General features: G+C 40.2%; 1 protein-coding gene across 4 annotated transcripts in view; it reads right to left on the bottom strand.

Moving 5' to 3' along the window:
- The window catches only part of ptprub (protein tyrosine phosphatase receptor type Ub), a 162,935-nt gene that overhangs the window by 105,954 nt on the left and 31,329 nt on the right, over positions 1-25,652 (bottom strand). For all 4 annotated transcript variants that reach the window (XM_069143102.1, XM_069143103.1, XM_069143104.1 and 1 more), the window contains exon 2: positions 6,342-6,473. In XM_069143102.1, the coding sequence (XP_068999203.1) occupies positions 6,342-6,473 (132 nt within the window). The remainder of the gene's footprint in view (positions 1-6,341; positions 6,474-25,652) is intronic.

Here is a 25,652-nt window from a genome sequence, read left to right as displayed (position 1 = left end):
GTGGTGGCAGCATCATGCTATGGGGGTGTTTTTCAGCTGCAGGGACAGGACAACTGGTTGCAATTGAAGGAAAGATGAATGCGGCCAAGTACAGAGATATCCTGGAAGAAAACCTCTCCCAGAGTGCTCTGGACCTCAGACTGGGCCGAAGGTTCACCTTCCAACAAGACAATGACCCTAAGCACACAGCTAAAATAACAAAGGAGTGGCTTTGGAACAACTCTGTGACCATTCTTGACTGGCCCAGCCAGAGCCCTGACCTAAACCCAATTGAGCATCTCTGGAGAGACCTGAAAATGGCTGTCCACCAACGTTCACCATCCAACCTGACTGAACTGGAGAGGATCTGCAAGGAAGAATGGCAGAGGATCCCCAAATCCAGGTGTGAAAAGCTTGTTGCATCATTCCCAAGAAGACTCATGGCTGTACTAGCTCAAAAGGGTGCTTCTACTCAATACTGAGCAAAGGGTCTGAATACTTATGACCATGTGATATTTCAGTTTTTCTTTTTTAATAAATTTGCACAAATTTCTACATTTCTGTTTTTTTCTGTCAAGATGGGGTGCTGAGTGTACATTAATGAGAAATAAAATGAACTTTTTTGATTTTAGCAAATGGCTGCAATGAAACAAAGAGTGAAAAATGTAAAGGGGTCTGAATACTTTCCGTACCCACTGTAAATGTGAGATTGGGCAGAACGGTTTATCATTTTTAATTCTAAATTGCAATGAGCAAGAGTTTTGCTGGTAACTTACATATTTAAGGAGAATAACCACCTCACAGCTGTAATCCTCAATCAACCAGTTACACAGTGAAGGCTGTAAGGAAATTACAACCAAGTTGTAGCCATGACAGTAGACAGTATCTCCAACATGGATGTTGCTTCAAAGAAGCTACAAATTCTCAAACATTGATGCTTCACACACATTTTCAACCCAGCAGCAGAGAAGGTCCATATAATCAGCACAGTTTCATGGTAGATACCCAAGGTAAGTGACACCAATTCGGTATCTGACCCAATGTGAAATATGGTCACAATCTCCCCTTCTGTTACTGAGTGATGGAGTTGAAAAATTGCCAAAGAAGTGTTTTTGCTTAACATTATGACGTCAAAAGAAAGCTGATCTTTGACCTTTTTTGATATATTCATCATTTTAGCCTATTAGAAATTTTTGTGAAATGTTTTCATAATTAGCGCAAGAACTCTTGAGTTACGGTCAGTAACATGTTTTGTGAGTTCACAGTAACCTTGACCTTTGACCTCTGGCTACCACATTCTAATCAGTTCATCCTCAAGTCCAAGTGAACGTTTGTGGCAAATTTAAAGGCATTCTCTCACGGTGTTCCTGGTTACAGGTCGCTTGACATTTGTCAAGTTTAAACAACACAGTGCTGACAATCTCTATCAAACTCACACCATATCACTGTTTTAATCTTTAGAGGTCTGAATAGAGACCTTCAGAATTAAGGGTAAGGCAGCTTGTACTGACAAACTGTGAAGGTAAAAATTAACAGCAGGTTACGTAGCGTGGAGCTGCCAACTCTATGATTACGGGTGATTTTACTCACAAGCAGTTTGTCATTGTTGCCCTATAAGTGCTTTACTACTCAGCTGTAAATCATACCAATTCTGAATGTCATGAATATGTTCAAATAATATTGTGTAATGTCAAGTATACATAAAGCAAAATTAGATATTGTCCTCCAATCGTTTGCAGGGAGATTCCAGCTATTATAGATTTAGAAAAAATTTGACCTCTTCTATCCTCAGTGCACTTATTTTGTTTAATTAAATAAAAACAGATTCAGAACTTTCCATCTGAGAATACAAAAGTATCTGCATCATATCTATAGAAAACCATTTTTCTCTGCAAATCAAGCAGCAAAATGACAAGCTATGAAGTATATTATCTGTCTAAAAATGCCCAGAATTTTAAGAGCAAAATAAACAGAATTTTGACTCAACAATAATTGGATCATATGCTGTGTGAATGCAAACTGCCAGAAGGGAAAGGTGGAGGAGGGCAGTGTAATAGAGTATTAAACGAGTAAGGATGGCTGGACAGCTCTGATAACAAAACCTCCCCTACAGCAGATCCTCGCTCTGCCTCACCCTTTCACAGACGCAGATGAATCTCAGGTCACCGTCAATGACAACCACACAATAATGCACTACTGGTCCACAGCGTGGCTGAGGCTAAGCAGGGGTGAGAGGTGACGGATAGTAAAGTCCAGAATGACATTGTCCTCCACAGCCGCCCGAAAGAGGATGCTGGGGATACAGATGGAGGACTGTATGCCAGTTTGACTATATGAATTAGCTTTGTTAAGGTCATTACATGCAGTCTGCTGCTGCAGTATGAGCCAGGCTGTGAGCCTGTGATAATGGTCACAGCCATGCTTCATGATAGTCTCAACCTTTCCTAGACCTTAGGTCCCATCCAGTACAGTCTATTGACAAGAGTCTGAGACATTTATGTAAGAGCCTTTTGTGCAACTAGGTAGCTCAATCAATTGACCCCAGGTTGTTGCAGCGTGATGTAGAAATGCACAGACAGAGCTGGATTCTAGACAGCTGCAGGACCTGCACTGTATGTGTGCCATTGGACAGAAGATATTTACAAAAAAAGACAGGGAGACTGAGGGATATGCGAGATTAGTATGCAATACATGGTGATAAAAAAACAGTAGCATATTTCAACACTGTTTCATTACCGTCAGAGAATTTCTGTATGACTCAGTAGGAAAGCGATGAGCGAGGTTTATGTGCACAGTGGCACTTCACCAACAATCACTTCACTGAGCACGTAAAGGGCTGAAAGAGAAACGTTTCAGTCTCTTGTATCAGTCATTGAACTTAAAGGGGGATTTATGAAAGGAATTGTATAAAACCTTTAGTGGCTCTGGAGCTGTGCATATTAATCAGCATTGTGTTACTCCCATTACGCACCTGAATCTTTGACATAATGGATGGGGGTCAAGTTGCATTGCGGGTAATGTCAGCATGTAAGATACAAAAATCCTGATTCTGATATTGTTTTTCTGTTGGGAGTCCAACTAAGTTGTAGAGGTGAAATTCAAAGTAGAATTTTAAAGGAAAACGTTGCCTCCAAATTATTAGGTGTACTATTCAATGTGTTGATGAACTGAAGTTTTTACTTTTTCAGTGGATATGTCAACTATTTGTTTTGTTGTGGGGCAGCTATGGCTAAGACAGTATAGCAGGTTGCCCGCTAATCATGATCCCGATAACAGGCGAGCATCTTTCACGGCAGCTCTGCCACCATTGGTGTGTGAATGTGTGTGTGAGTGGGTGAATGGGAGAAATATTTTAAAGCCCTTTGAGATTGCTAAGGTAAAAACGCACAATATAAATATAGACCATTTACCGTGTTATGCTTCGAATCGCCTTTTTCTGCTTCGGGAACATTTCTGGGACCAAGCAACCATTTTACGAACTCAGAAACCTCAGCTGTATTTTGATGGGAGAAATCCAAAAAGGTCAGTGCATTTGCTGGGTAGTACTTTTTTTTTTTATAACCAGTTCCAAAGTAAACTGTCCTGACAAGGAGTTCAGGACTTTTTAGTCTTCTTTTCCAACTCTGCATATTTCCTTTGCCTCCACTCAAACATCGGAGTTGCACAACAATACATACAGAAAAAGGTAACTCTTCGAGGAATCGCGACGTGCAGGGACCAGGGGCAAGTTATACCCTTCATGAGTAAATACTCCTCCTGCTCCATGAACATTTTGATCCACCCTTGTATGTTTTTTTAAAGAAAATGTCAAACAACTCTGTCATTTTCTCACCAAGCATCTGACTAATTTGCCTACTTTCACAGTTTTTCACATATGTCCTTGTAACTTTATGGTCAAAAGGCGAGTTAAGAGTTCTTCCTTCACTGTGATCAACAAGCTTGGTACATTTTCCTTTCAAGAATATAGAAAATGTTCTGCTTCTCATTCACCAATTCACACTCACACACTAATGACAAGTGGAGGTGCCATGCAAGGCACTGGCCCGCCATCGGGAGAAAATTGAGTTTCAGTATCTTGCTGAGGGACAACGGCATGTTAGCAGGAGGAGCCGGGAATCAAACATTTCTCTTCCACCAACAAGGTGAACAAAGATAGAAAGATCCATCAGCATTAGCTGTTTTTAAACACATTTAATGGGTTTTTTCCTTCGGACGACCCTGATACACTGTAATGGATAATGCAGGAGACCCATAACTTTTTCAAGCTAATGAATCTGCCTTTCAAAAAATTAGGTACACTTGACATGCAAACACATTCTTCTCTGCAAGGTCACCGTCCTGCATGCCTGACTCCTTCATTAAAACAGCAAGAGGCCTGAAGATTATCAATATCAACCAGACTTCTCCAATCAAACTCAAAATAAGGTGGAATGTGATAAAAAAAAAAAAAAAAAAAAAAAAAAAAAAAAAGGGCCATTCTTATTAAGATCTCACTGCATTCAATCTTCTTATTTTTTCAAAGACTATTTCTCTCTTTCATGGGAGCGGTAGTCTCTAATTTCTCCAGGGAGCCACAAACTGCTGCTATCTCAGCTGTGTTTACTAATCTTCCCTCGACACCAATTTCTCAACCCCACAAAGTTAATACTGGTCCAATGTAAATAGCCTTATCTCATAAACTCTTGTTATCCCCCCACCTTGGCTGCCCAGTGTGATACATTGTTAGACGTCAACACAGAGGGATTAAGTCAGAGAGAAGGGGGGGGGGGAGAAAAACTTCCTGCGCCTGTATCTGCAGCAAGGTTATCCACCTTAAATGACAAAATGAAAATGTCAACCAGTACCTAACGAAGGAACTGTGCTGTCACTATAAAGTGACAAGAATCAGAGGAAGAACATGACTGCTACTATTGCAGGGCTGAAGCATGAACAGATAATACATTCAATTTAATTTCTCTGCTGGTCCTCAGAAATGATCGATTGAGGGCTGATGCTCAGTCTCTCGTGCCGTCTCGTCATGCGCAGATTACAGTACCTGCCTCATTCCACCTGTGCAAGTCTGTTCCACTGAAGGCCCGGATTGTTGTAAATGCCATGGCAGTAAGTTTTAATTAAACCCAAAGGGAAAAGTATTAATTATCTCATTGCCTGCCGTGAATTGGCTGGTGGCTGAAGGCAGATTCTCACTCGAATGCTGATGATGTTGAGGTGAATGAGGTGGAGTTTTAAGAGTTTTAGGGAGTAAATGTGGGATTTATCAAGTACAGAATTGTATTTGGATAGCCACCTGAAGGAATTTTAGAGCCGTAATATATAAATCACAAAGTACCCTGCTTTTAAAAATATGACCATTTACCCCTGCAGGATATTTTTGACCGTTTTCAAAGGCAATTTGAGTTGATAGTTGCTAAACGGACCAAATGTTCCCTGAGGGCTGTGTTTATTTCTTTTTAGTATCCGATTGTATCCTATCCTGTCATCTTTCCATCTGCTCCTCTTAGCTTATCTTTCTTTATAGCTACCGTATTAACTGTTTCTTCTGCCATCAAAGGATGCCAGTCCCTATTTCCAAGCTTGTAAAAAAGAGCATGTATGTTCTCTCTATCCCTCTCATGTACATTGAAGACTTAAATGCATGTTTTTGTCATGGATTTGTTGAATTCCATTACCATATCATCACTGATTGGTTGTACTGGAGGGAGGTCGTTTCCTTAATCATACAGCGAGTTTCTACAGTAGAAGTTGTTTAACAGAGAGCCACTGATTTTTCTGCTGAGAAGCTGAAACAGCACTCTTCTCTTTGTCAGATCCCTCTAGGTATTTGTTAATGCAGAGATGGAGGAGCGCCTTATAAACTATGCATGCCATCTCCCTCTGGCAACCACCAGTAGAGAGGATGATGGCAGGAAAATGCTGGTTTCCATTAGTCCTGTGAGGCTGGTTAACATAAAATTATCCTTGGGGTTAGCAGGAAGCACACAAAACTGGGGTGAGTGCTTCATTAGATCTGATGCATTATGGACAGCGGACATGTATAAAAGCTGATTTACACACAGTCTTGCTTTTCTGATATGCCGGTTACATTGATACAAACAGACGTCTATGTATTTCTCAGACTTTAAGACAATAAAAAAAAAAAAAAGCTGAAACACACACCAGCTGCTGATGTGGCACAGAAATAGCTTCTGGTCCTTTTAACCCATGTTCTCTTACTTGTTGTGTTTCGGAGTAAGGTTTATAGCTTCTGATCAGGTCTGTCTAATCAAACCCCACTAACAGACAGATTTGACTAAAATGGCTGCAGTCTAAAAAAAAACAGTCGAGTACAGAAGACAGAGGCCCAAGGAGAGCAGCAAACTCACCCTTCAGGAGGTCAGAGCTGGAAGAAGGTGAACTGTACGTCCGAAACAGCAGCCAGTCAAAGTCATCCTCCTCCCCTTGGGTGAAGTCACACAGATTAGGGTCTGAATCCTCCTCGAACGTGCAGCCGGCAGCTAAATGAAAAGGAAAATTAAAACATCATTGACTGAAAAAAATTTTTTGGCTTACAGCAGAGTTTTAAGAAGATAGATTTACCTCAGATGCTCAACTAAGGTTACTAAGAATCATTTTTCTTTGTGATTAATCTGTCAATTATTTTCTAGTTTTATTGCAATCGTTCTTTTTGTCTGATCAACAGTCCAAATTCCATCAACGGACCATTTACTGTCATGGAAACCAGGAAACAGAAAGAAGAGAAAGTGGAGGTCATTGTTTATGATCCACAGCCAACATAAACCAGAGCCTTAGCTTCATGGTGATTTATGTGCATCAAGAGTTTGATCTTTATTTTTTTAATTTCTCTCTGTAGCTCTTCCTTTTATGGAAACTGGAAAATAAAAATGTAAGTGTCTTCTTCCCACATTTAATGTGCATTTTAAATCAGACACCAACCTGAGCTGCCAGCCACAATTAAATGTGCACCAAAGCCACACTGACCGCCTCGCTACCATTTCAGACCAAAAGAACCTCAGTTTGCTGTTTATACGATTGTCAACCACAAGTTGGGTCATTGTTGGTATGAAAGATTGGACTAGAGTTAGAGTAATAACTATGCTGTTTTGGATTAACATAATACCTCTCTAAAGTAGAAACTGATGGCAGCTTCTCTCAGACTAATTTTCCATACTTTGCACTTAAGAAGGTGATTAAACATGAATGGAAAGTTATTCACACTGAATTTTCACAAGTTGACAAAACCAAATCTTGCAGTGACTTTCAGACAAACTGCACAAATGGCAACCCTACATCTCCAGTAAAACTTAACATTCTTGACTACAATGGGTAGGATTTGATAGCATGGGTATGGGAATTTCAAAGCAGCCCAACGTGACCAAGGATTTAAGCACTGGTTGACAAAAGGAATGACAGTTTGGTGCGTTTTGGAAAGAGAAGGAGTTTCCAAAATCTGAAAGATAATTATCATCTGAGGACACGTGATTTTTATAGATATCTTCAGTTGAGAGACTTCTCCTGGAAAAAAAACTTGTTTTTCAATACAATAAAGGTGAGAATCAAACAGTTAAAACAACATCGGAGATGTTGGAGAATGTGGATCATTTGATGTTTATCACGCACATGTCTTTTGACAATGTCAGAGAACGGTACGTGAAGTGTTTGTACTTTGTTCCCAACACAATTAGCATTACAGATCTTAAAACAATAAAAATGTAAGTGAAATAAAATTGACATTCTAAGCATATGATTATGGCAGGGCTTTTAAAATTGTCAGTAAGGTTAAGGTATTAAGAGTACCTGTGAGCATCAGCCTGGTTTAAATGCTCAAATACAGAGTGTGTATTAAAACTGCACTAAACCAAAATTGTTCACACATGCACATATACTCTCAAACCGACAGCAAATCAAGCAATGAGCCATAATTACTTCAGACCCACACAAAAGAAAACAAAGCCTGGTAAAAGCAATAATTGCCCTTGCATCTGAGGAAAATTTCCCCACCCCCATCCATAAAGCATTCACAAACAAGACTACATATCCTAAAGCCCACTCTCATAGGCACATACAAATAATAATAACATTTGGAGAAAGCAGGCACTCTGGGGAATGTAGTGATTATCATAATACCTCACAACCTCCTATTCCATGCGCCAAAAAGCTAATTTTTTCGAATTAGATTTAATAGCTGTGGCTTTAATGGCCCTTGGGTCCTGAATAATGTGCTTCAACCGTTGCTCTCTGCATCTGTTGCCATATTTCACATTAGTCCATCGTTGTGAGAATTACAGTCTAACAGTGGGCAGTTTGAACAGCTCAGTCATAAGACCAGAGCCTGTGTCAGTAATAATTGGAGCAGGACAGCACGAGACGCGGCATGCTAATGATAGGAATAACCACGAGCAGGTCCTGAAGGTGACCCGTGGTCTGCAGCTTTATTGCCGCTCATTCTTTTCTCTGATCTGCCATCAAACCAATGGTCTCAATATGACAGGCTGCAGACAAAAACGCAGCCGGCCTCATTGCAGTGAGGATTCATAATTCTAATTTTTACTACTGATGCATTAACAGATTATTGTGGCTGCTGGATTGGTTGGGTATGTTACAGGCCAGTAAAACTGTCTGATACCAATGCCAATATGATATTTGAAGTTTGGTAACAATAACAAAAATAAAAGCTAAAGATTTTGTTTTTATTCCTTAGTCTGGGGAACATTTAGGGCTGGGTTCAAAAATACCTTGACTTCGATAGCAGTAATTTTTTTTATACCAATTTGATCTTATATCCATTGTAAGAAAAATGGTCCAAAAAACTTTTGAAGATCGGAATAAAGTACTCTAATGTAAGATTTAAGCTACATAAGTTGAAACTGAGAGATTTTATTTAGATGAGCGGGCTGCCCGAGTACAAACTGCTATGGTTTACTGACACCTACAATATTTACTCTTGTGCACATCAAGCAAACACTATGAATATACAAGACGTTTTGGTACCATATTAACATTTGGTACCAACTGATAGGGACGTTTTTCATGTTAAATACTACTGAACCAATTTAGTCCGTGCTAATTATCTTAGTTCGGTAACCAGCCCGAGGAACATGTTTTAAAAAATTAAACATAAAGCAAGTGCCCAATGTTAATTAAACTTAAATTTCTGGACCTTAAGCACAATTAAAATGAATCACGTTTCCCAATTTCCTGATTTACATAGGTAACTATGTGATTAACAAACATGACAATGGGATGGCCTGATGGCCTGGTGGCCGAAGGGTTAAGGCGCTGACACAAACTGGGCACTTTTGTTGCTTGTCATTTCATATCTCTTTTTCCCCCCATTTTATGTCATGGGCTATTCTTTCTGGAAAAAAGGCTAAACTAAGCATCTTGAGTCGCATGTGACTGCTCTTAAGACATTCTGCTGCTTTGAAACAAGAATACTGATCAATAATGTTCTTGCTATCTGGTTTAAAAGGTTACACTTGGTCGGAGGCGTTGATCTGCAGCACAAACACACAATCAGGGTGCCTTTGCCTCCAGGAAACATATTACATCACCAGCACCTGGAGTGATTATACGATAACACTGGAGCACATTTACCATCATGTAAGCTTGGTCCATTGGGTGATAGTAGCAGCCAACCAGGAGGGGAGGGAGTGGGCGCTTCTCCCTCCGGGTTTGATTTATTGTCCCGTGCTGGGCTGTTACTGCACAGATCTGCTGCTGAGGCCAAGGGTTAATTGTCCCGCACTGGGGTCTATTTCTAATAGAACAGCCGGAGATATAGGACCTGACACATCCAAACGCTGGCACTATATTATTCCCCGCTGCTTCAGTGAATGAAGCCTGCTGATTCCTCCCCTACAGAAGTCTCATCATCCAGAAGAAGGAAGCCGAGATCTGAGGCCAGCGGTGCCGGGGATGTCATCTCCTCAGAACCCACTGGGAGAGATCCAGCTCATCTGTCATGACAAACATACTCCCTCCTCTGCTCCTTCTGGAGGACCGATGGGTGTGTGGAGTGTCAGTGGCCATTTTATACCTGAATAATTACAGCGTAATTTAATGCAATGACCAGCGCAAAGTCAAACGCTGCCACGGTTTAGTGGCTGAGGTCATGACAAGTTGCACACGTTGCTCCACTGTTCATTACGTGTTCATTTCATTAAAAAAAAAATGTTAGGTGATTTAAGCTACAAAATTAAATATTTCCATATTGTTCTTGGATAAACAATGTCTAGGATTGATACAGAGTGAATGCAGATCACGAAACCTAGCCAAAATGTTTACGATACTGCTTTCCGTTTATATCACAATGGAAGTGTTTGATCTACTGAGCTGTCAGCACTGAAACTCTCTGTCTGACAATCTGAGGCTCGCACAATCAGCAACATCTTTTAAGGATTTGTATTATTGTTAGTACAATTCTTAGTACCAGAATGTGTTACTTGTATTTATTATCATTTTTGTCTTATGTTATTGATGTATAATTTATTGCTTTTTCTTTAATGGAACTATTATAATTGCCTCATTACAGTCTAGAAATGTTTTACTTCTGCTTCAACTGTGAAGCACTTTGTAACTTTGTCTGAAATTTGCTGTAACAATAAATGTCATTATTATTAGTATTACTGGCCTTACTTCCAAGCATTTTGGATACAAGCTATATTTTAGATGTGTCATTTCGTGGAAGGAAAATGGAAGAAAAAATTGGTCTTATCAGTCAGTAAGCACTAGTTTTCAGGATTGAGTAGCAGCAAAAATCTTGTTGGAATTGTTCAGTTCAGTGCTGCGCTGTCAGGATGAATCCCTAAGAGGGAACACAATGGAAGGATGTGACGATGATGATGATGTCAGCAGGGGCAATTTACAGACTTGAGTTAAAGAGGTCTTTGTCATGTTTTAGTTTTGTCACTTTGTTTAACAGTAATCTCAGTGTTTACTGTAAATCTACACTTGATCTCCTCAGAACACTCCATAAATAAATCAATACATAACCTCTAAAATAACTTCAGATTTACACGGTGAAAGTGATGAGCCGCGCTGTCAGAGGACAGATGCAGCAACTCCTCTTTGATTTCATAAGGACATAAAAGAAGGTGGTGACTTGTTTGCCAGACACTCCAATTTGCCGCTACATTCGCGGGGATCTGTAAAAATATTCCCTAGTTTTATGTGTGTAGTTAATCGTGGCTGTGAGTCTCTTTCTGCTCAAATCACTTGTTAGTGTCACATGTAGCTTCTCGTATTAGATTCTGTATCTCGCCCTGTGTTTACCTGTATAATCCTATGCCTTGCTGTCTAATTAGAGAGTCAGCTATGCACCATGAAGATTGTCAGAGTCTCTGCTTATCCCCTTTATTTGCATATGTTTTAAGCATAAGGACGCTGGACTAAGCTTATTTGAAGTGCCACTACAACAACTTTTCACTTGAATAAATCATAATCAGCAAAACAGGGAGAGGATGAAATCCAAAATGTGTCTGAGCCCTACCTCAGAACCATAACAGTCAAGGTGTTATTGATATTTTAAGACAATCGAAATAAAGCGTGGACAGCACTCATTGTGCTAAAATCTTAAAGTGAACACCTTTTCTTTTGTAACATTGCAAAGGAAAAGAATGACATGCTTTTAAAAACATTATGCAATCCTTTGATGTGAAATACTGCAGTTAATCTTTTCCCTGGCACCTCAAATATTCAGTGCAGTGAATGAGGAGAATGAAACAGCATAGTCCAACCCCGCAGGGCAGTGTTTGTACAGATTGTAAATTAGTGGTACTTGTTTGAGTACCAAATTGTCACATCGGCCACTCGCCGAGGTAGTAAAAGGCTGTATGTGAGATTGCAGGAGTAAATTAGCTCAAGTGATGTCATTTGGAAGAGTTTCGTTGCGCACATGACTAGAAATTCTGGGCCCCTCGACAACAGCTCACTGGCAGCATTAAACAATAAATATCTTTAATCCTTTACATGTTATAACACCACTATCCAGGTCTATTACATAAGCCTACATTCAGAGTTAAAAAAGTGGGAAAGTAAGTGCAGTAAAACTAAACAAATATGCACAAAGTGTGTCATAATGGGTTGATTTTAGAAAGTCCACAAATCCCCGAAGTAGCTCACAAATGGACCACCATCTGTAGACTCCTTCACGGTCCCTTCAAGTATAGCAGCTATATTAGTAAATTAGTTAATTAGTGTAATTGAGCCAATCAATGACTGAAAGGATGTTTTTGCACATGAAGTCATCAACTTTTAAAGGATCTTTCAGGATCTTATGGCTTCAAAGTAGAGTGTCTTATACTGTAGCTCAAATTTAAGAGCTGCAGCTGCTGCAAAAAATCCTAAAACTTTGCCAACAAAACTCTGATGTGACCGCTTTTCTCCAAACAGCAGCTTTGGACGATTTGTACTTTCTCAAAACTTTAAGAGTATTTGAGCCGTTTCTCTCATGATTAGTTAAATCTATTTGTTTACATGCAAGTATTAGTGTGTATTCCTGTGTTCTAGAATTAGTTTTATTATACTCCCAAACTAGCTGCATTGTCAGCACTAAAAGTCAACAGGTACTGGTCAATTTAAATAGTTAAAGATTTTGGAAAATATTCAACAAATAGCCAAGAAAAAGTAAAGACATACAACAACAAAAGCTTTACACCGCCACCACTTTGTTTTTTGTGAGTTTCTTTTTAAAAGCATATGGGTATATAACATATAGAAGTAAGAGACTTTTTTTTACCTGTGGCCAGGCCAGGCCAGGTGTTTCCCCCCATTTTCAGTCTTTATTGCCAGGCTAAAGTCACATGGTTCTGGCTCTAATCTTATATTACACTAAAAAATATGAAAGTGGTATTTATATTCTCATGATGGCCTCAGGAATTTATGAAAACTATTCTTTTAGCACAACTTAATGAAATATGAGTAAAATAAGGATTCTTGGCTATCATTCAGTGTTTGGCATTGTGCATGGAAGATTTAATATCCTGTCACTGTGGAAAAAAACAAAAAAATCAAGAGTGATGAACACAAATAACTGTTTACTCATATGGCCCTGAAAAGAAATTCGGAGACTGATCAAAACCAACCGAAAACAGCCAATTTCAAAGGTCTGTCATTTATACCAAAAATAGTGAGTGTGTGCTCCAGGAAACCAATCACATGCTTTGCCTTAACGCTACCTCTAACCTCTGCTCTTAATTATCTGGCAGTCAGGATGGGTAATAAACACCAGAGCCTGTCAAGTCAGCTGGGAAATTCAGGCTGATGTGGAGGCAGGGATGCTTGTCGTATCATCATCAACAAACATGCTGGGAAGAGAGCCCATACCTGAGAGCTCTTCCACTCCACACAGCGAGCCTCATCTGAATCTGGGGTGAGTGCGTGTCTGGCTGGTGGGGATCCAGGTGGGTATGGGTGAGTAATATTGGAAGCAGTTAGGAAGAGGAGGAGTAGAGTGGTTGATTTGCATTGCAGTGAGTGTGGCCCCATGCATCAGCAAGGGACAGGTATATTTATTCTCTACAGAGGCTCTCCTCCCCAGCACTCCCCTGGCTGCCTGTGAAAGCCATCCATCCCCACACCTGAATACGCAATGAAATCATCTGTCTGCCTCCCCAGGCATTAATAACTCAACCCTGGTGGCTGGATGGGCCTGGTCACACAGGGAGGGGACGGGAAGCAGCCTGAAAAAAGAAAGGGTTGGAGATGGTGAACAAGTACCATAGAGGTGCTGAGCTCCAGGGTAGACGATATTGAAATATGCTGCAAGTGAGCATCGGGAGGAGGAGGAGGAGGAGGAGAAAATAAGAGACTTCAAGAAAATTACTGAGGTAGAGGGGTGGGGCTGTGCCCTTTGCAAGAGGGTTAATAATAATAATAATAATAATAATAATAATATGTTCCTCAGACTTTCCCTTTCTCTTTCAGAAACAAGACTGAATAAAAAACCTTGTATCTGTCCTTACTGTGTGTGAAACACAAAAGATATTTTACTTTGAAACAAGGACTTTTAATTTGAAATGGATAAAAGAAGTCGCAGCATTCAGCCAACCGACAGAGTAATTACTGCTGTGTTCCAAATAACATACTTCCCGTAGTACCCTAACAAGTAATGCTCTTACATGTTAGGACTCTTACTTATGTAGTGCAGGAATGTTGACAGAGTAGTGCTGTTTCAATTTGCACACTGCTGTTCTGCACTGACTGGAAGGACCTCAGTATGTGAATACATAACCCACCAAAATATCTGCAGCTTTAATTACTTTACTCAGAAATGAACAGGTTTTTGTTTAGATTTAGATTAGATTTGACTTTAACAATCCCACAGTGGGGAAATTTAGTCATCACAACAGCATAGGTAGGTAGGTAGGTAGGTATATACTTTATTAATCCCCGAGGGGAAATTTTTTTATAGAGAACACCCTCAATAAACACACTGATTCTTCTGTCCAGCAGCAGTCATGAAAAAAAAATACTTTTGTGTGATGTTCAGGAACATCTGCAGCTTCCTCAGAGCCATAATTTGCAAATTATTTATGCCTGTGGCCCCGCCCCATTCTCTATGGAGCCAAGATGGAGACCGTTTCAGGTGAAAAGTGTCCAGCATTTTCCATTTCTTTTTTGGGGCATTTTGAGTGCATCATCCTGGTACTTACAGTGCACTGCATGTTTCTGTACTTGACAGTGTGAACGCACTCATGCACTCAAAATAGTGAGTGTTAGTGCACAAGTACACCATTTGGAACACACCTTATATCAGTGTCGTGGAAAAGCTGCCGAATAATTCTTGGCACTAAGAAAAACACACGTAATAGCTGCAAGTCATTGATAAAAAAAAAAAATCTGAACATATTGCACAATACGGAGACATGAACAGAAATATTCAAGACGTGATGTCAGACACGTATTAGGCTGAAATGAAAGTCACATCTCTTCAAGATGGAAATGAAAATACACACAAACATTAGGTCTCTAAAAATGTATAAATACTGTTTGAGCAAAGGATTATGAGGTCTGATCAGCATGTGAATAGTAAACAATAAGCAGTTACTCACATCACTGAGTCACTCACTCAGTGACAGACATCCACATTTATCGCCCAGCTGTTGCAGTTCAGCCAAACATATCAATAGCCCAAAGTAATAGGACACTGTTAAAATGACACGACTCACTCTGCGATTATAACTACAAGTGGATAAAGAATTTGAGAGAACGGTACTGGTCAATATGTTGGCTAAATTGTAGTGCAAAAGTGCCAAAGTAGAGATTGTTTACAAGCAGTGTCTCTTTAACAGTTTGTCCATTGAAGAGCACCAAGTTGATTTTTGCTCTGTAAAATGTCCTGCTCTGTTTGTATCTGGGTCAAAATTCAGTCAATTACGGAGTGTGTTTATGTAAAACAAAAGCTATTGGCTGATGTCTGATTTTTAAACTCCCACTATCGGCATCAGGAAGGAAGTAATGGCATACACTGACGTACTCTAATTTAAATTTGAATGGAATCATCATTTATCACACAGTACCCAAAGTAGGAATCAATACCTGCCAAAATAATAACAAACATGACAAAATGATGTGTCCTGTTTACCAAATATCACAGCCGTTCTTTATTTTTGAACCGTGAGCTGTCATCTTAAAAATAAAACTTTCATACAAAGACACAGTTGTCCCCATATGGTAAAAATGCCTCTTTAAGACTTGCAGTGAACACAAAATTAATCATTTCATTCAAATCAGTTGTAACTCTGCAATGAGATAAAGTTAAAGGGACCCTATATCAAAAAGAAAAATATGTAGCCCTCCTTCCTCGTCTCCTTTGATCATTTCCATACTGTCTCTAAATTCAAATGAAGTCAGGAGCATTTCCCTTTTTCATCTTCTGACGATGAACAATGACACAAAGGCTTCCTACAGCTGTATTCTCGCCGAAACCTAAGATACCAGTCAGCTGCAATTCATCTTGAAATTAATTTTGCCTTCACTTTAAAAGACCGGTACAATATTTCATCCTCGCTGGTGGCTTGATGATAAAAGTATCTCAGATGTCATTGGAATAAGAGTCCAAAATGTTATTCTTCCTATATCAGCCCTTTCTGTGCTATTCTGAGGGCAACGCAGAGAAAAAACAAGGACGCAGACAAAAGCAGCCCGAGCTTGTTGTCTCCTGTTTCTCCTTTCCAGAGAAAACATCAATTATTCCACTTCCTAGTTCCTGCGGGTTTAGTGCAGGAGGTACAAGAGATCTCAGCTCACACTGATGATAACATGTTCGTTTTAATTATCATATATCACATATCCACTTTTTTCAAAAGGTCTATTTTGAGTTGGTGTCTTTTCTCAGGTAGGACTGGAGTGCTTGCCACCTCTTCTACGCTGGTGTAACATTCACCTCCACTCATTTCTCCTCACCTCGACAGAGGGAAAGATGTCCGAAACAAGTGGATTGTGACAGCAACGGAGAATGTAAAGGCCCATAAAATAAATCAGTTTAATTAGCAGGAGAAAGTCTCTCGCGTCTGGTGGCTCACCCTTTTCAACATCTGTTTTGTTTTAGGCCCTTGTTTCATAAATGTGCTTTTTTGATTTGAGAGATGTGGGGAGACTTTATCAAGGGACTAATTTGCAAATGCGAGTTCAATGCAGGGTGACAACAACCACAGTGTGTCTGCTGATGAAGTGAAGGAGGTCCTCCACATATGAAGCACCATAGGAGTCTTTTTCACCACAGTGAGGGACAAAGGTTACGCCTCAAACTCTCAGTGAAAATCCGCTTTATGTGCAGACCTTACTGGAATTTGATCAGCTGTAATAAGTCTGACTAGCCAAAAATCACATAAGATCCAATTCCACATTCATGTGTGGTTCATAATACTATTCAAATCACATTTTTGCACATCTGTTCACGTCTGACACCACAGAAGGTTCTGTTAACCATTCACGGCTTGTCTGTCTGGACCACACTCATTTCTGGACAGTGTTACCGGTGGTGACGGCTGAATGAAATGAAGCAGCAGCGTCCTCCGTCTCTGATGCTGTCTCATTATGTTTAAAAATCCTCTGCCTTGGAAAATCAACATGTAGTAAATAAGCAATTCAATGTCATTACCCTCCACTTTGGTTTGTTCATGTCAGTGGCATCTACTTTCGGGCACAAAGTCATTACAATAGAAACCAATGAGGATAAGACTGAAAATGAAGATTGCCACCCGGACACACAGATCGGATCTGATCACTTGCAATTTGTCAGGCAGACAGTCAAACAGGGAGTTCAAATTCTGATATGTTGTGTAAAAATTAAATCTGATTGTGCCCGACACTGTGAACACATTAGAAACAAGGACACATATCAAATTTAAATATAAAGTAATGTGACCTCCAATCTACCATTCAGCCAAATACTCCTTGTTTTAATAAAGCACAATGTGCAACCACATATTTATCAACGAGTGTGTAAGTTCTCGAATGTCAGAAAATGTATCAACAACAAATTTAATAACAGACTGTGCATGAATGTAAAATACCATCTTCTCCAAACTTTAGTTCTTGGACTAAAATTGATTGAGGATTATTAAGAGGTTTAGTTGATTAATAAGTTAAATTAATTAACTATTTATATGAGTAACTATTTTGATGGTTAACATTTGTAATAAGCATTTTCAACTATTTTCTGACATCTTTAGACATGATTGGCCTAATCAATCAGAATGCACAACATTACTGAAAATATAATTAGTTGCACGCCTATTATGGACCTTTTGATGGCAGTTTTTTTTTTTTAACCATTTTATGAAACTTTATAGACTTAGGATTGATTGATCAATCAAAACACAATGAACACATTATTAAAGTTTTGTTAGGAGCAGCTCTATTCCTGACAGCGAATATTTATTACAAAGGATTCAGTATAGCACACAGAAGTTGTCAGGATCCCTGTCTGACCCTGTGTGTTTTGACCTTTGTTTCCCCAGACCTCATCTCCTCATGTGTGCTGTCATTCCCCTGTTTATTGTGGTATGCCATGTACTTTGGTCCCTGTCTCTCCACTTCCTGTCTCCAGAAACCTCCCATGGCCACGCCCCTGACCATTTTGAGCAGCTGCTGACAATCCACCTGATTACCACCTGCAGGTTGACACACCAGTGCCTCATCCCACTACTCACCTCCCAACACTACATCAACCCTGGTCCTGCAGTCCTGGGTTGTTGGTCCATACTGTCTGCTACGTCCACTCACCTGTCGCCAGTGCTACCTGTCCTGTCCTCTCCTCTCCTCTCCTGTCCTACCTCTATCCAGCCTGCTGCCCTGTGTCGGACCTCGGGAAACCACACGCTCTATCCAGCTTGCCTGCCTGCTTCAGACTCATCCCCCACCAGAAAATAAAGTCTGTTCTGTACCTGAACTCGATTCTGTGTCTGCATTTGGGTCCTATCCTGCCACACCACATAACATAAGCAGTGTAAAGAAAGGGTTCAATTTAAAGTTGGTGTACTGACCTACAACCAAATGGCTTTTAATAATAATATGAATAATACATTTTACTTGTGTAGAGCTTTCATTGATTTTCCTTCATTTCTTTTCTGGCCTGTTTTATTCATGTCTAGGGATGATTGGCAGACAGCTGATGGGTTTTTATCTGCATGCCAGGGTCTTATGTCATTGGTTTCATATCTTGCAACTTTTGGTGTGAACACAATCCCAGCTGACGATCAGAGCTTCATGTAGCCTGATCCAACATATTTCCTGATGTCATACAACAGATTTAGCATTCATGAAAAAAGATAAATATTAAACTGTGAGAGGCCTTACTTGGGAAATAAAGTATGCTTCTAATTTAGATACTAATAGCTCATGATCATAATGATTCATAATCCTTCTTTGTATTATGAATCATATTATTATTTCAGTCTCCACCTTTGTGTGTTTCAAATGTGCTTATGATGTGTTAAACAAAACACACATTTATTTATTAATACATTCCTCCTCAAAGTCGTCAGATAAAAAGCTTGCTGGAGAACATGTGCACAGCCGAAGAGTCAAACTATGCAAACTTGAAAAAGTTCACCCGTTAAACTTCCTGCATTGTGTCATTCTATCAACTGAATAGCTTAAGTAAATATTGGATTTAGTCCTTGGCTGAGCAGCCAGAGTAAGAACAACCTCTTCCTGGTTCAGAGATGGGTCATTCTTGTGATTTCTATCAAACCGCCTCCGCACACTGGCTCCGCAGCCAGTGTGCTTTCACCATCACGAGCAAAAGGTTGACCGATGGGTCATTTAAAGGTCAAGACTTCAGCATCTGAATTTAATGTCCACAGTTATTTTGGGTAAACAAACAATCTCCCACACAAACAGACACTTATTTCACACTTCAACTGACCTCAGCCAATTGCATGCAACCCCTGACCAGCTGAGCTAAGTCCGTTTGACTGTGTCCTCTTCAAACTGCCCGTAGCGTCCCGACTCGCAGAGGGGGAAAAAAACAAAACTGGTGCGAATCAAGTCGGCTAAACCACATGCCCCGTAGCAACTTCACCGCTCTGCTGCCTGTCAATTCCACTAACACAAAGGCAGCCAATTGCTGTCTCCACAACCTGCAGCCTTTCAATTCCTCTAACCCACATAGGTTCACATGAAGGGAGGGGAGTGTGAGAAGAGTATTTCAGTTCACTCGGCCTTTCTTTTCATCTCTATGCTATTCCCTCACAATCAATTGTTCTTGTCTGTTGTGCATTTAGCATAAGAAGTGTGCTCTCTTTCTCTCTTTGCTTTACACAGTTGACATCAGCGAGGATGAGACAAAGGACAGATAATTTTACCTTTTTTACACAGTAAAATACTATTCTGGTAAAGATGTTAAAAGTGCTCAAATATTTTGTAAAAGCAAAGTATTTTCACTGCCTAGGGATCCTCTCTTAAAGCCTGGGAAATCAAATCAAGTCATACTATTTAAAATTTTACTTTAAAACAAAAGTAAAAGAAAAGGATTTGTAAACTTTATGAAATCGCAAGAAATACATCAAACCTCAAAAAGATGAAGATATCAGTGATATTATATTCTCTGGAAAATATACCTTGAGGTGATGTTTGGAAAGAAAAACTAGCAGTTCGAAGCACTAAAGACCATGATTTATTGGCAGAGATGGAAAGAATTTTAAAATGCTTTCCTGAAGCAAAAGAGTTCAACATCTGGGTAATTATGGTGCGTTCATGAACAACTGGGAAGTGGGAAAGTTCAGATCTCTGAGTGGGACAACACATATCAAACTACAATACACCACAAGGAAAGGGTGAGGTTTTTGAGAAAGCTCAAGACGGTTTGACTTCACAGAGTTTGTGGTGAAAGGAAGAAATGTACTGACTCTGAAATTAAGTTGTGTTTAAAATGGCAGGGCATCAAAACATGTAAAAATGTTGTGTACAAATCTTATTAACTTTCTGAGCTCCATTTTATCAAAGTGTTAATTTTAATGGATGACGAAGAGGTTTTTTTTGGCAATTCTCTGTAGTCTGACAGCAGGAATAGAGCAGATTTCTTGGTGATGGCCATGTTGTGTGTTTGTTGTCCTCATGCGAATGATCGCAACTTGAAGTCAGACATTCCTAAATGTGAACTGTCCCAATTCCCAGCCAACCGAATACACAATTGATCCCTGATCTGGGACCAGTTCCCTGAGTTTACTCATTGGAGCCCCATGTGGCCCTGAGTGTCAAAGAAAAAGTCAAATCATCACAAGTTGAGCTCTTTTTACCACCAAAACACAAACAAAAAAACCACAGATGCACATATTGACAGTACTAGTGTTGCAGAATATGCTAGTGTTGCTTGATTCAAAGAGCCCACAGGCCGTGACAAACATATTCACCAAAGGGGATTTGGTACTATTCTCTCAAAAGATTATGTACAAATCCAAAATTAGAAAACATTCAGAAGCAAGTGTTTCTTTGAAACCAGAAAATATATCAATTGGTAAATTACCAGCTTACAGAAAAACTTCTGCGTAACAATGTGTCTGTTTCATCGCTCCGTCAGCAATCTGAATTTGGTTCCTATTTTTTCCTGGCTAATCGGCTCCATCAACCCGGTGAGGGTATATGTTTGATCACATTAATTGATTTACAGTAGCACATCTGATCAGTGCACAGAATGTGGGACATCACCTCTTTCTAAATGAGACCTGCCCATATTCAAACCACTGAGAAATGTAAGAAACAAACTCCAAAACAGACAAAACTTCAAGACAATTTAAGCAACTTTCATGAGAGAAATCGCATTTCAGTTGGCATTCAGGTGCATAACCTGTGAGAGGTTTAACACCACTTGTTTTAAAACCACAGCTAAGCTCATCTAAGCATAACTGACAGAGAAACAGCCAGAGGGAATTTATCATATTAATTAAAGAAAGATATCTGAATGACAGCAAATGTCACAAAATTGTTGATTCTTGAGTCTGAAACATGCAACCAATTAATTTGACTGCACAATTCTCAGTTTGTTATCGGCGGAATAGTATTTAAATGAGTCTGACACCACAGCTACAGGAGCATCGTCCCTTTTCTGCATGAAATTTTAAGGAATTATAAGTGAAGGGGGTAGTGCCACCTGTGCTACTGGTGCACAGAGGGGGAGCCAAGAAGTCATTTAAATCTACTTAAAGAAAGAAGCTAAGTATTGTGTGGGGATCGGGACGTGAGTGAGTTGTGCAACTAATTTTCAGAGCAATATGGTATTGAAACCAGCTCTTAGACAGATGCTCTGTCAGGGTCTCCAGAAATAAGGCGAGGAAAGTCAACACCTGGCACAGGTCTTAATGGCAAAAAACAGATGCATTAAAAAAAATATGTGCCACCAAACACTAATGTGGAAGTGTATAATGAATTTTCTGTGACATTATCCCATCAGGGCACAAATTGAAACCTTAGTTAAGTCCTCCCTTTACTATGCAGTACATAGTGTCTCCATTTTGTCTCGATTGCATATACTACTATCTACTAACAATATCCAACCATGCAACGCACCAGAATTTATAGAGGTGAACCTGACCACTGTGGGACTCTTGCGTCATCACACCTGCAGTGATGATACAAAATGACAAATATTCAAAAGAGAACAATGTTTGAATTTACTGCAGATAGAGCCTAATGTGCAGTCAGTGAATGTATGAACAGGAAATACATTTTGGAGGCATCTCTCAACTAAAAAAAAGAAAAGAAAAGGGAACAAAAGCAGAGACAGAAAAGGAATAATTAAAGATGCATGTCTGTTTATTTGTGAACTAAAAGGAATGGCCCTGCTTCATTTCCTGTAAAAAAAGAAGAAAAAAAAAATTGACAACCTGGCACTCCTCATGTCTCTGTGCACTCAGTTAACTGTCCTGTGGGGGACCCTCTGAATAACAGTGACATCTGAACGTCTACATCAACAAGCACTGAAAACAAATGACAGAAAACTGAACAATCAGATGCCTGGAGGGAGCGGAAAGTAAAATTCAACTAAAGAGACATGCTGCTCCACCTTTTAACAGCTTCCCCCTCTCCTTCCAGCCTCCACCTGCTCGGCCACCCTTTCCGGGCCACCAACCCAGCCAGCCGTCAGTGCCCACCTGATCGTCTCCTCATATCCGGGCAGCTCTTACGAGCACATGGTCCTTTGGCCTGCTGTGGACCAGCTTCCTGGTGCAGCTGCCACCTGCCCAGTCGTGTGGTGTTTTGCATCAATCTCACTGTGGCTGGAGCCAAGTGGCCAGTCCAGTGCGAGCTCATATATGCATGCCTGAGCACGAGCGTCTCTGGTTTGTAAGCATTCATTTATATGTGTGATATAAACTGCTGCTGCTGGAGAGATGCGAGGCAGACAGGCCGTCATTCAAACAAAGATGGACGTGGAGAGAAATGGGAATAGACATCCGGCAATCACACGAGGATGTGCTTTCACACTCAATCCAGGCAGAGAGACACCAAATAAACCTTAATCCTCACTGTCTGAAAGATCGGGCCACATAAATCCCAACCTCCCTGTTAATTCTCAGTACTTCTGCCTTTCTTAAGAGATGAAATAAGGAAATGATTAAATTGACCTTAAGCCTAAGAGGGCTCTGTTAAATGTCAGTGCTTGCGAATGTGTCTTTTAACTGCGTTCGGCCACATAACCTGACCTCAGATGGAACTCCTGCTTTCTACCGCTGATGTCTGGAAGATCTAGCCTGAAAAACGAGACTTTGTTAGTTCAGCTGGTCCTTGGAGAAGACGTGGAATGTGTAAAATCAGAGCTAACTTGCACCATTGGCCACCTAGTAACCCATGTTCAACATCAATCTGTGCCATGATGAGTTCCAGATACATGATGAGAGAAACAGCAGCATCAAGTCAAAGCCGGAGCTGTTTTTATATGTCACACTGTGTATTTTCAAACATAATAAAAAAAAAAGCGTGTACGAGCGTTTCTGCCGGCCTCTTGGGGACTAATCAGTGAGATTCTTACAGAGCGTCGGCTGTCGACACCACGCACGTGATGAGAGAAAGGAGAGGAGAGGACTGGGGCACAGAGAGTGAGCTGGCTGGATGGACGAGATGAGAACAAGACCATTTTCCAGCCATCTTAGTCCAAGTGAAAACGGCAGGAACAAAAAGCCTTGTTTAAAGTGATTAGCTATGCTTCAGTCACAGCACTTTGAAGACAGAGTCAAAGCTCTCTGCGTGGAAAATACCATTTTGAAAAAGAAAATCTACATTTCCATTCTTTCCCCCCTATTTGGAGTCAGAGACATCAGACGTTACCAAAAACTCATGAATACATACGATTTTCACCTGGAATTACAACAAGCCAAGGAAAAATGCGTCGGAGCTTTATCATAAAGAAAATTTATGTATTTTAATCAACCAAATACCGGTGTTGATGTGACAGCATAAAAAATATGCATCAAAATGTAAATGCAATGTTTGTTTTTATTTTAAACATACTGCTCCATAAAAGTGTGCATGCTACAGAGAAAGATCATAGGGAGTGGCACTGTCTATTGGACCTCAGCCAACCAGTAGGGGACAGTGTTTGAGGTGAGGAGTCCTGGGGGGAACAGAGAGAGGGACGGCTGCCAAGACTCGCTGTTAAAAAGCTAATTAAACTATTGGCCCATTGTGAGGGAGGTGAGGGTTGAAGAATGGGCTAGAGCTCACCCCAGGAAGTGACTCTGTAGCCTCAGAGCGGCCGTGCTCCCTGAGGTAAATTTTCCACTGAGTCATACAAAATAGGCCTGCGATGGCCTCTTGATGTCGCCGCTCGGCCCCTCTGTTGATCAGCTGTCCTTTCTGTTTTTCCGACGGGTTCAGAATCAGCCTTCACGGAGAAAAAGCAATTCCAGGAATCCCTCCGCAGCTTCAATCCCTGTGCCCTGTGTGAGCCGTGATGAGTTCCTCATGTGTGTAGACAATAAAAAAAGGAAAACACAATGCAGCACCACCACGTAATAAATTCTACACAAAATCAGCAGCCATCCTTACAATGCACTGACAACCAGCCGCACTGTGTGTAGCAGGCATCTGCACTTTTACACTCTGGTTTATTGGACTATGAAACTGGGAGCGTCTACTACCAACTCTGAATGACGGCAGCAGCTGTCTTGCTTTGAAGTAGGATGGAGATTAAATGATGTGATGACTTGGCCACTTCTATTATTTATTTTATCTAACAACATTTAAATAAATGTACGAGGCATTGCCATTACAGTGCTTTAAAAAAAATGTGAATAGTCACAAATGGAAGAATCGACAGGTACGAGCTGAGCACATTTGTCAGACCTTTCTGCACGACATCAAACTCAACATAAAACACTCTAAGAACACAGAGGATGGTCCCTTTTGGGGTCTGCAAAGCATTGGTCCCTTTCCATTTCATTGAAAAAGACTAATTCTGCTGCTGTAGACAACTCATGACATCCAAGAAAAATTCAAAGAAATCTGCAGAAGGACATTCTCCTGGCATATGTGCAGGGTCAGTGAGCAAAAGGGGTTACTTTGTTATACATGGCTGCTGGCCAAAAGAATAAGGGCCGTGCAGACAAATGTGAGTTCTGACTGCACATCCAAATATTTGAGAGATATTTTTCTTCTTTTAACTGAATTTTATGGCTAAAGTACTCTTAACATTGTGCATGACTCTTAAATGAAAAGGAAGGACATTGCTTGCACTTTGTTATTGATGGATATTAAGTGTTTCTGTTTAATTAAGCACCTTTTGTATGCCAAAATATATGTTTCTAAAATCAGCCAACACCACCTTTCATTGTAAAACATGAACCTCTAATCAATAGAGTTGGGTCATGACATACAATTTTGTAATAGTCATTAAAGAACAAAAGATCTAATACTTTATGCCATCTGCCCTCAGATGGCACTCCTGCTTTGTACCACTGATGTCTGGAAGATCCAGTCTGAAAAACTTTACTTTGTTAGTTCAGCTGGTCCTTGGAGAAGATGTGGAATGTGTAAAGTTTCCGTAGTTTTTTCAAGTGACTGGTAGAAATACATTACTACCACCTAAAGGTGGCGGTAATGCACCTACAAGCTTTTTGCAAACCAACATTAATCAGTTAAAACAAATGAAGAAGTACGCTTTCCTACCAGGTGTTGGTAAAATGTGTGACACGGTGTGATTAGATGCTACGGGAGAAACTTAGAAAGACAGT

This window comes from Embiotoca jacksoni, unplaced genomic scaffold (assembly GCF_022577435.1).
Source record: "Embiotoca jacksoni isolate LCO1_2020_lvr unplaced genomic scaffold, fEmbJac1.0.p SCAF_11, whole genome shotgun sequence".
Classification (NCBI taxonomy): domain Eukaryota; kingdom Metazoa; phylum Chordata; class Actinopteri; family Embiotocidae; genus Embiotoca; species Embiotoca jacksoni.
Note: the sequence above shows the minus strand (reverse complement) of the source record. Positions and strands in the feature narration are given on the sequence as shown.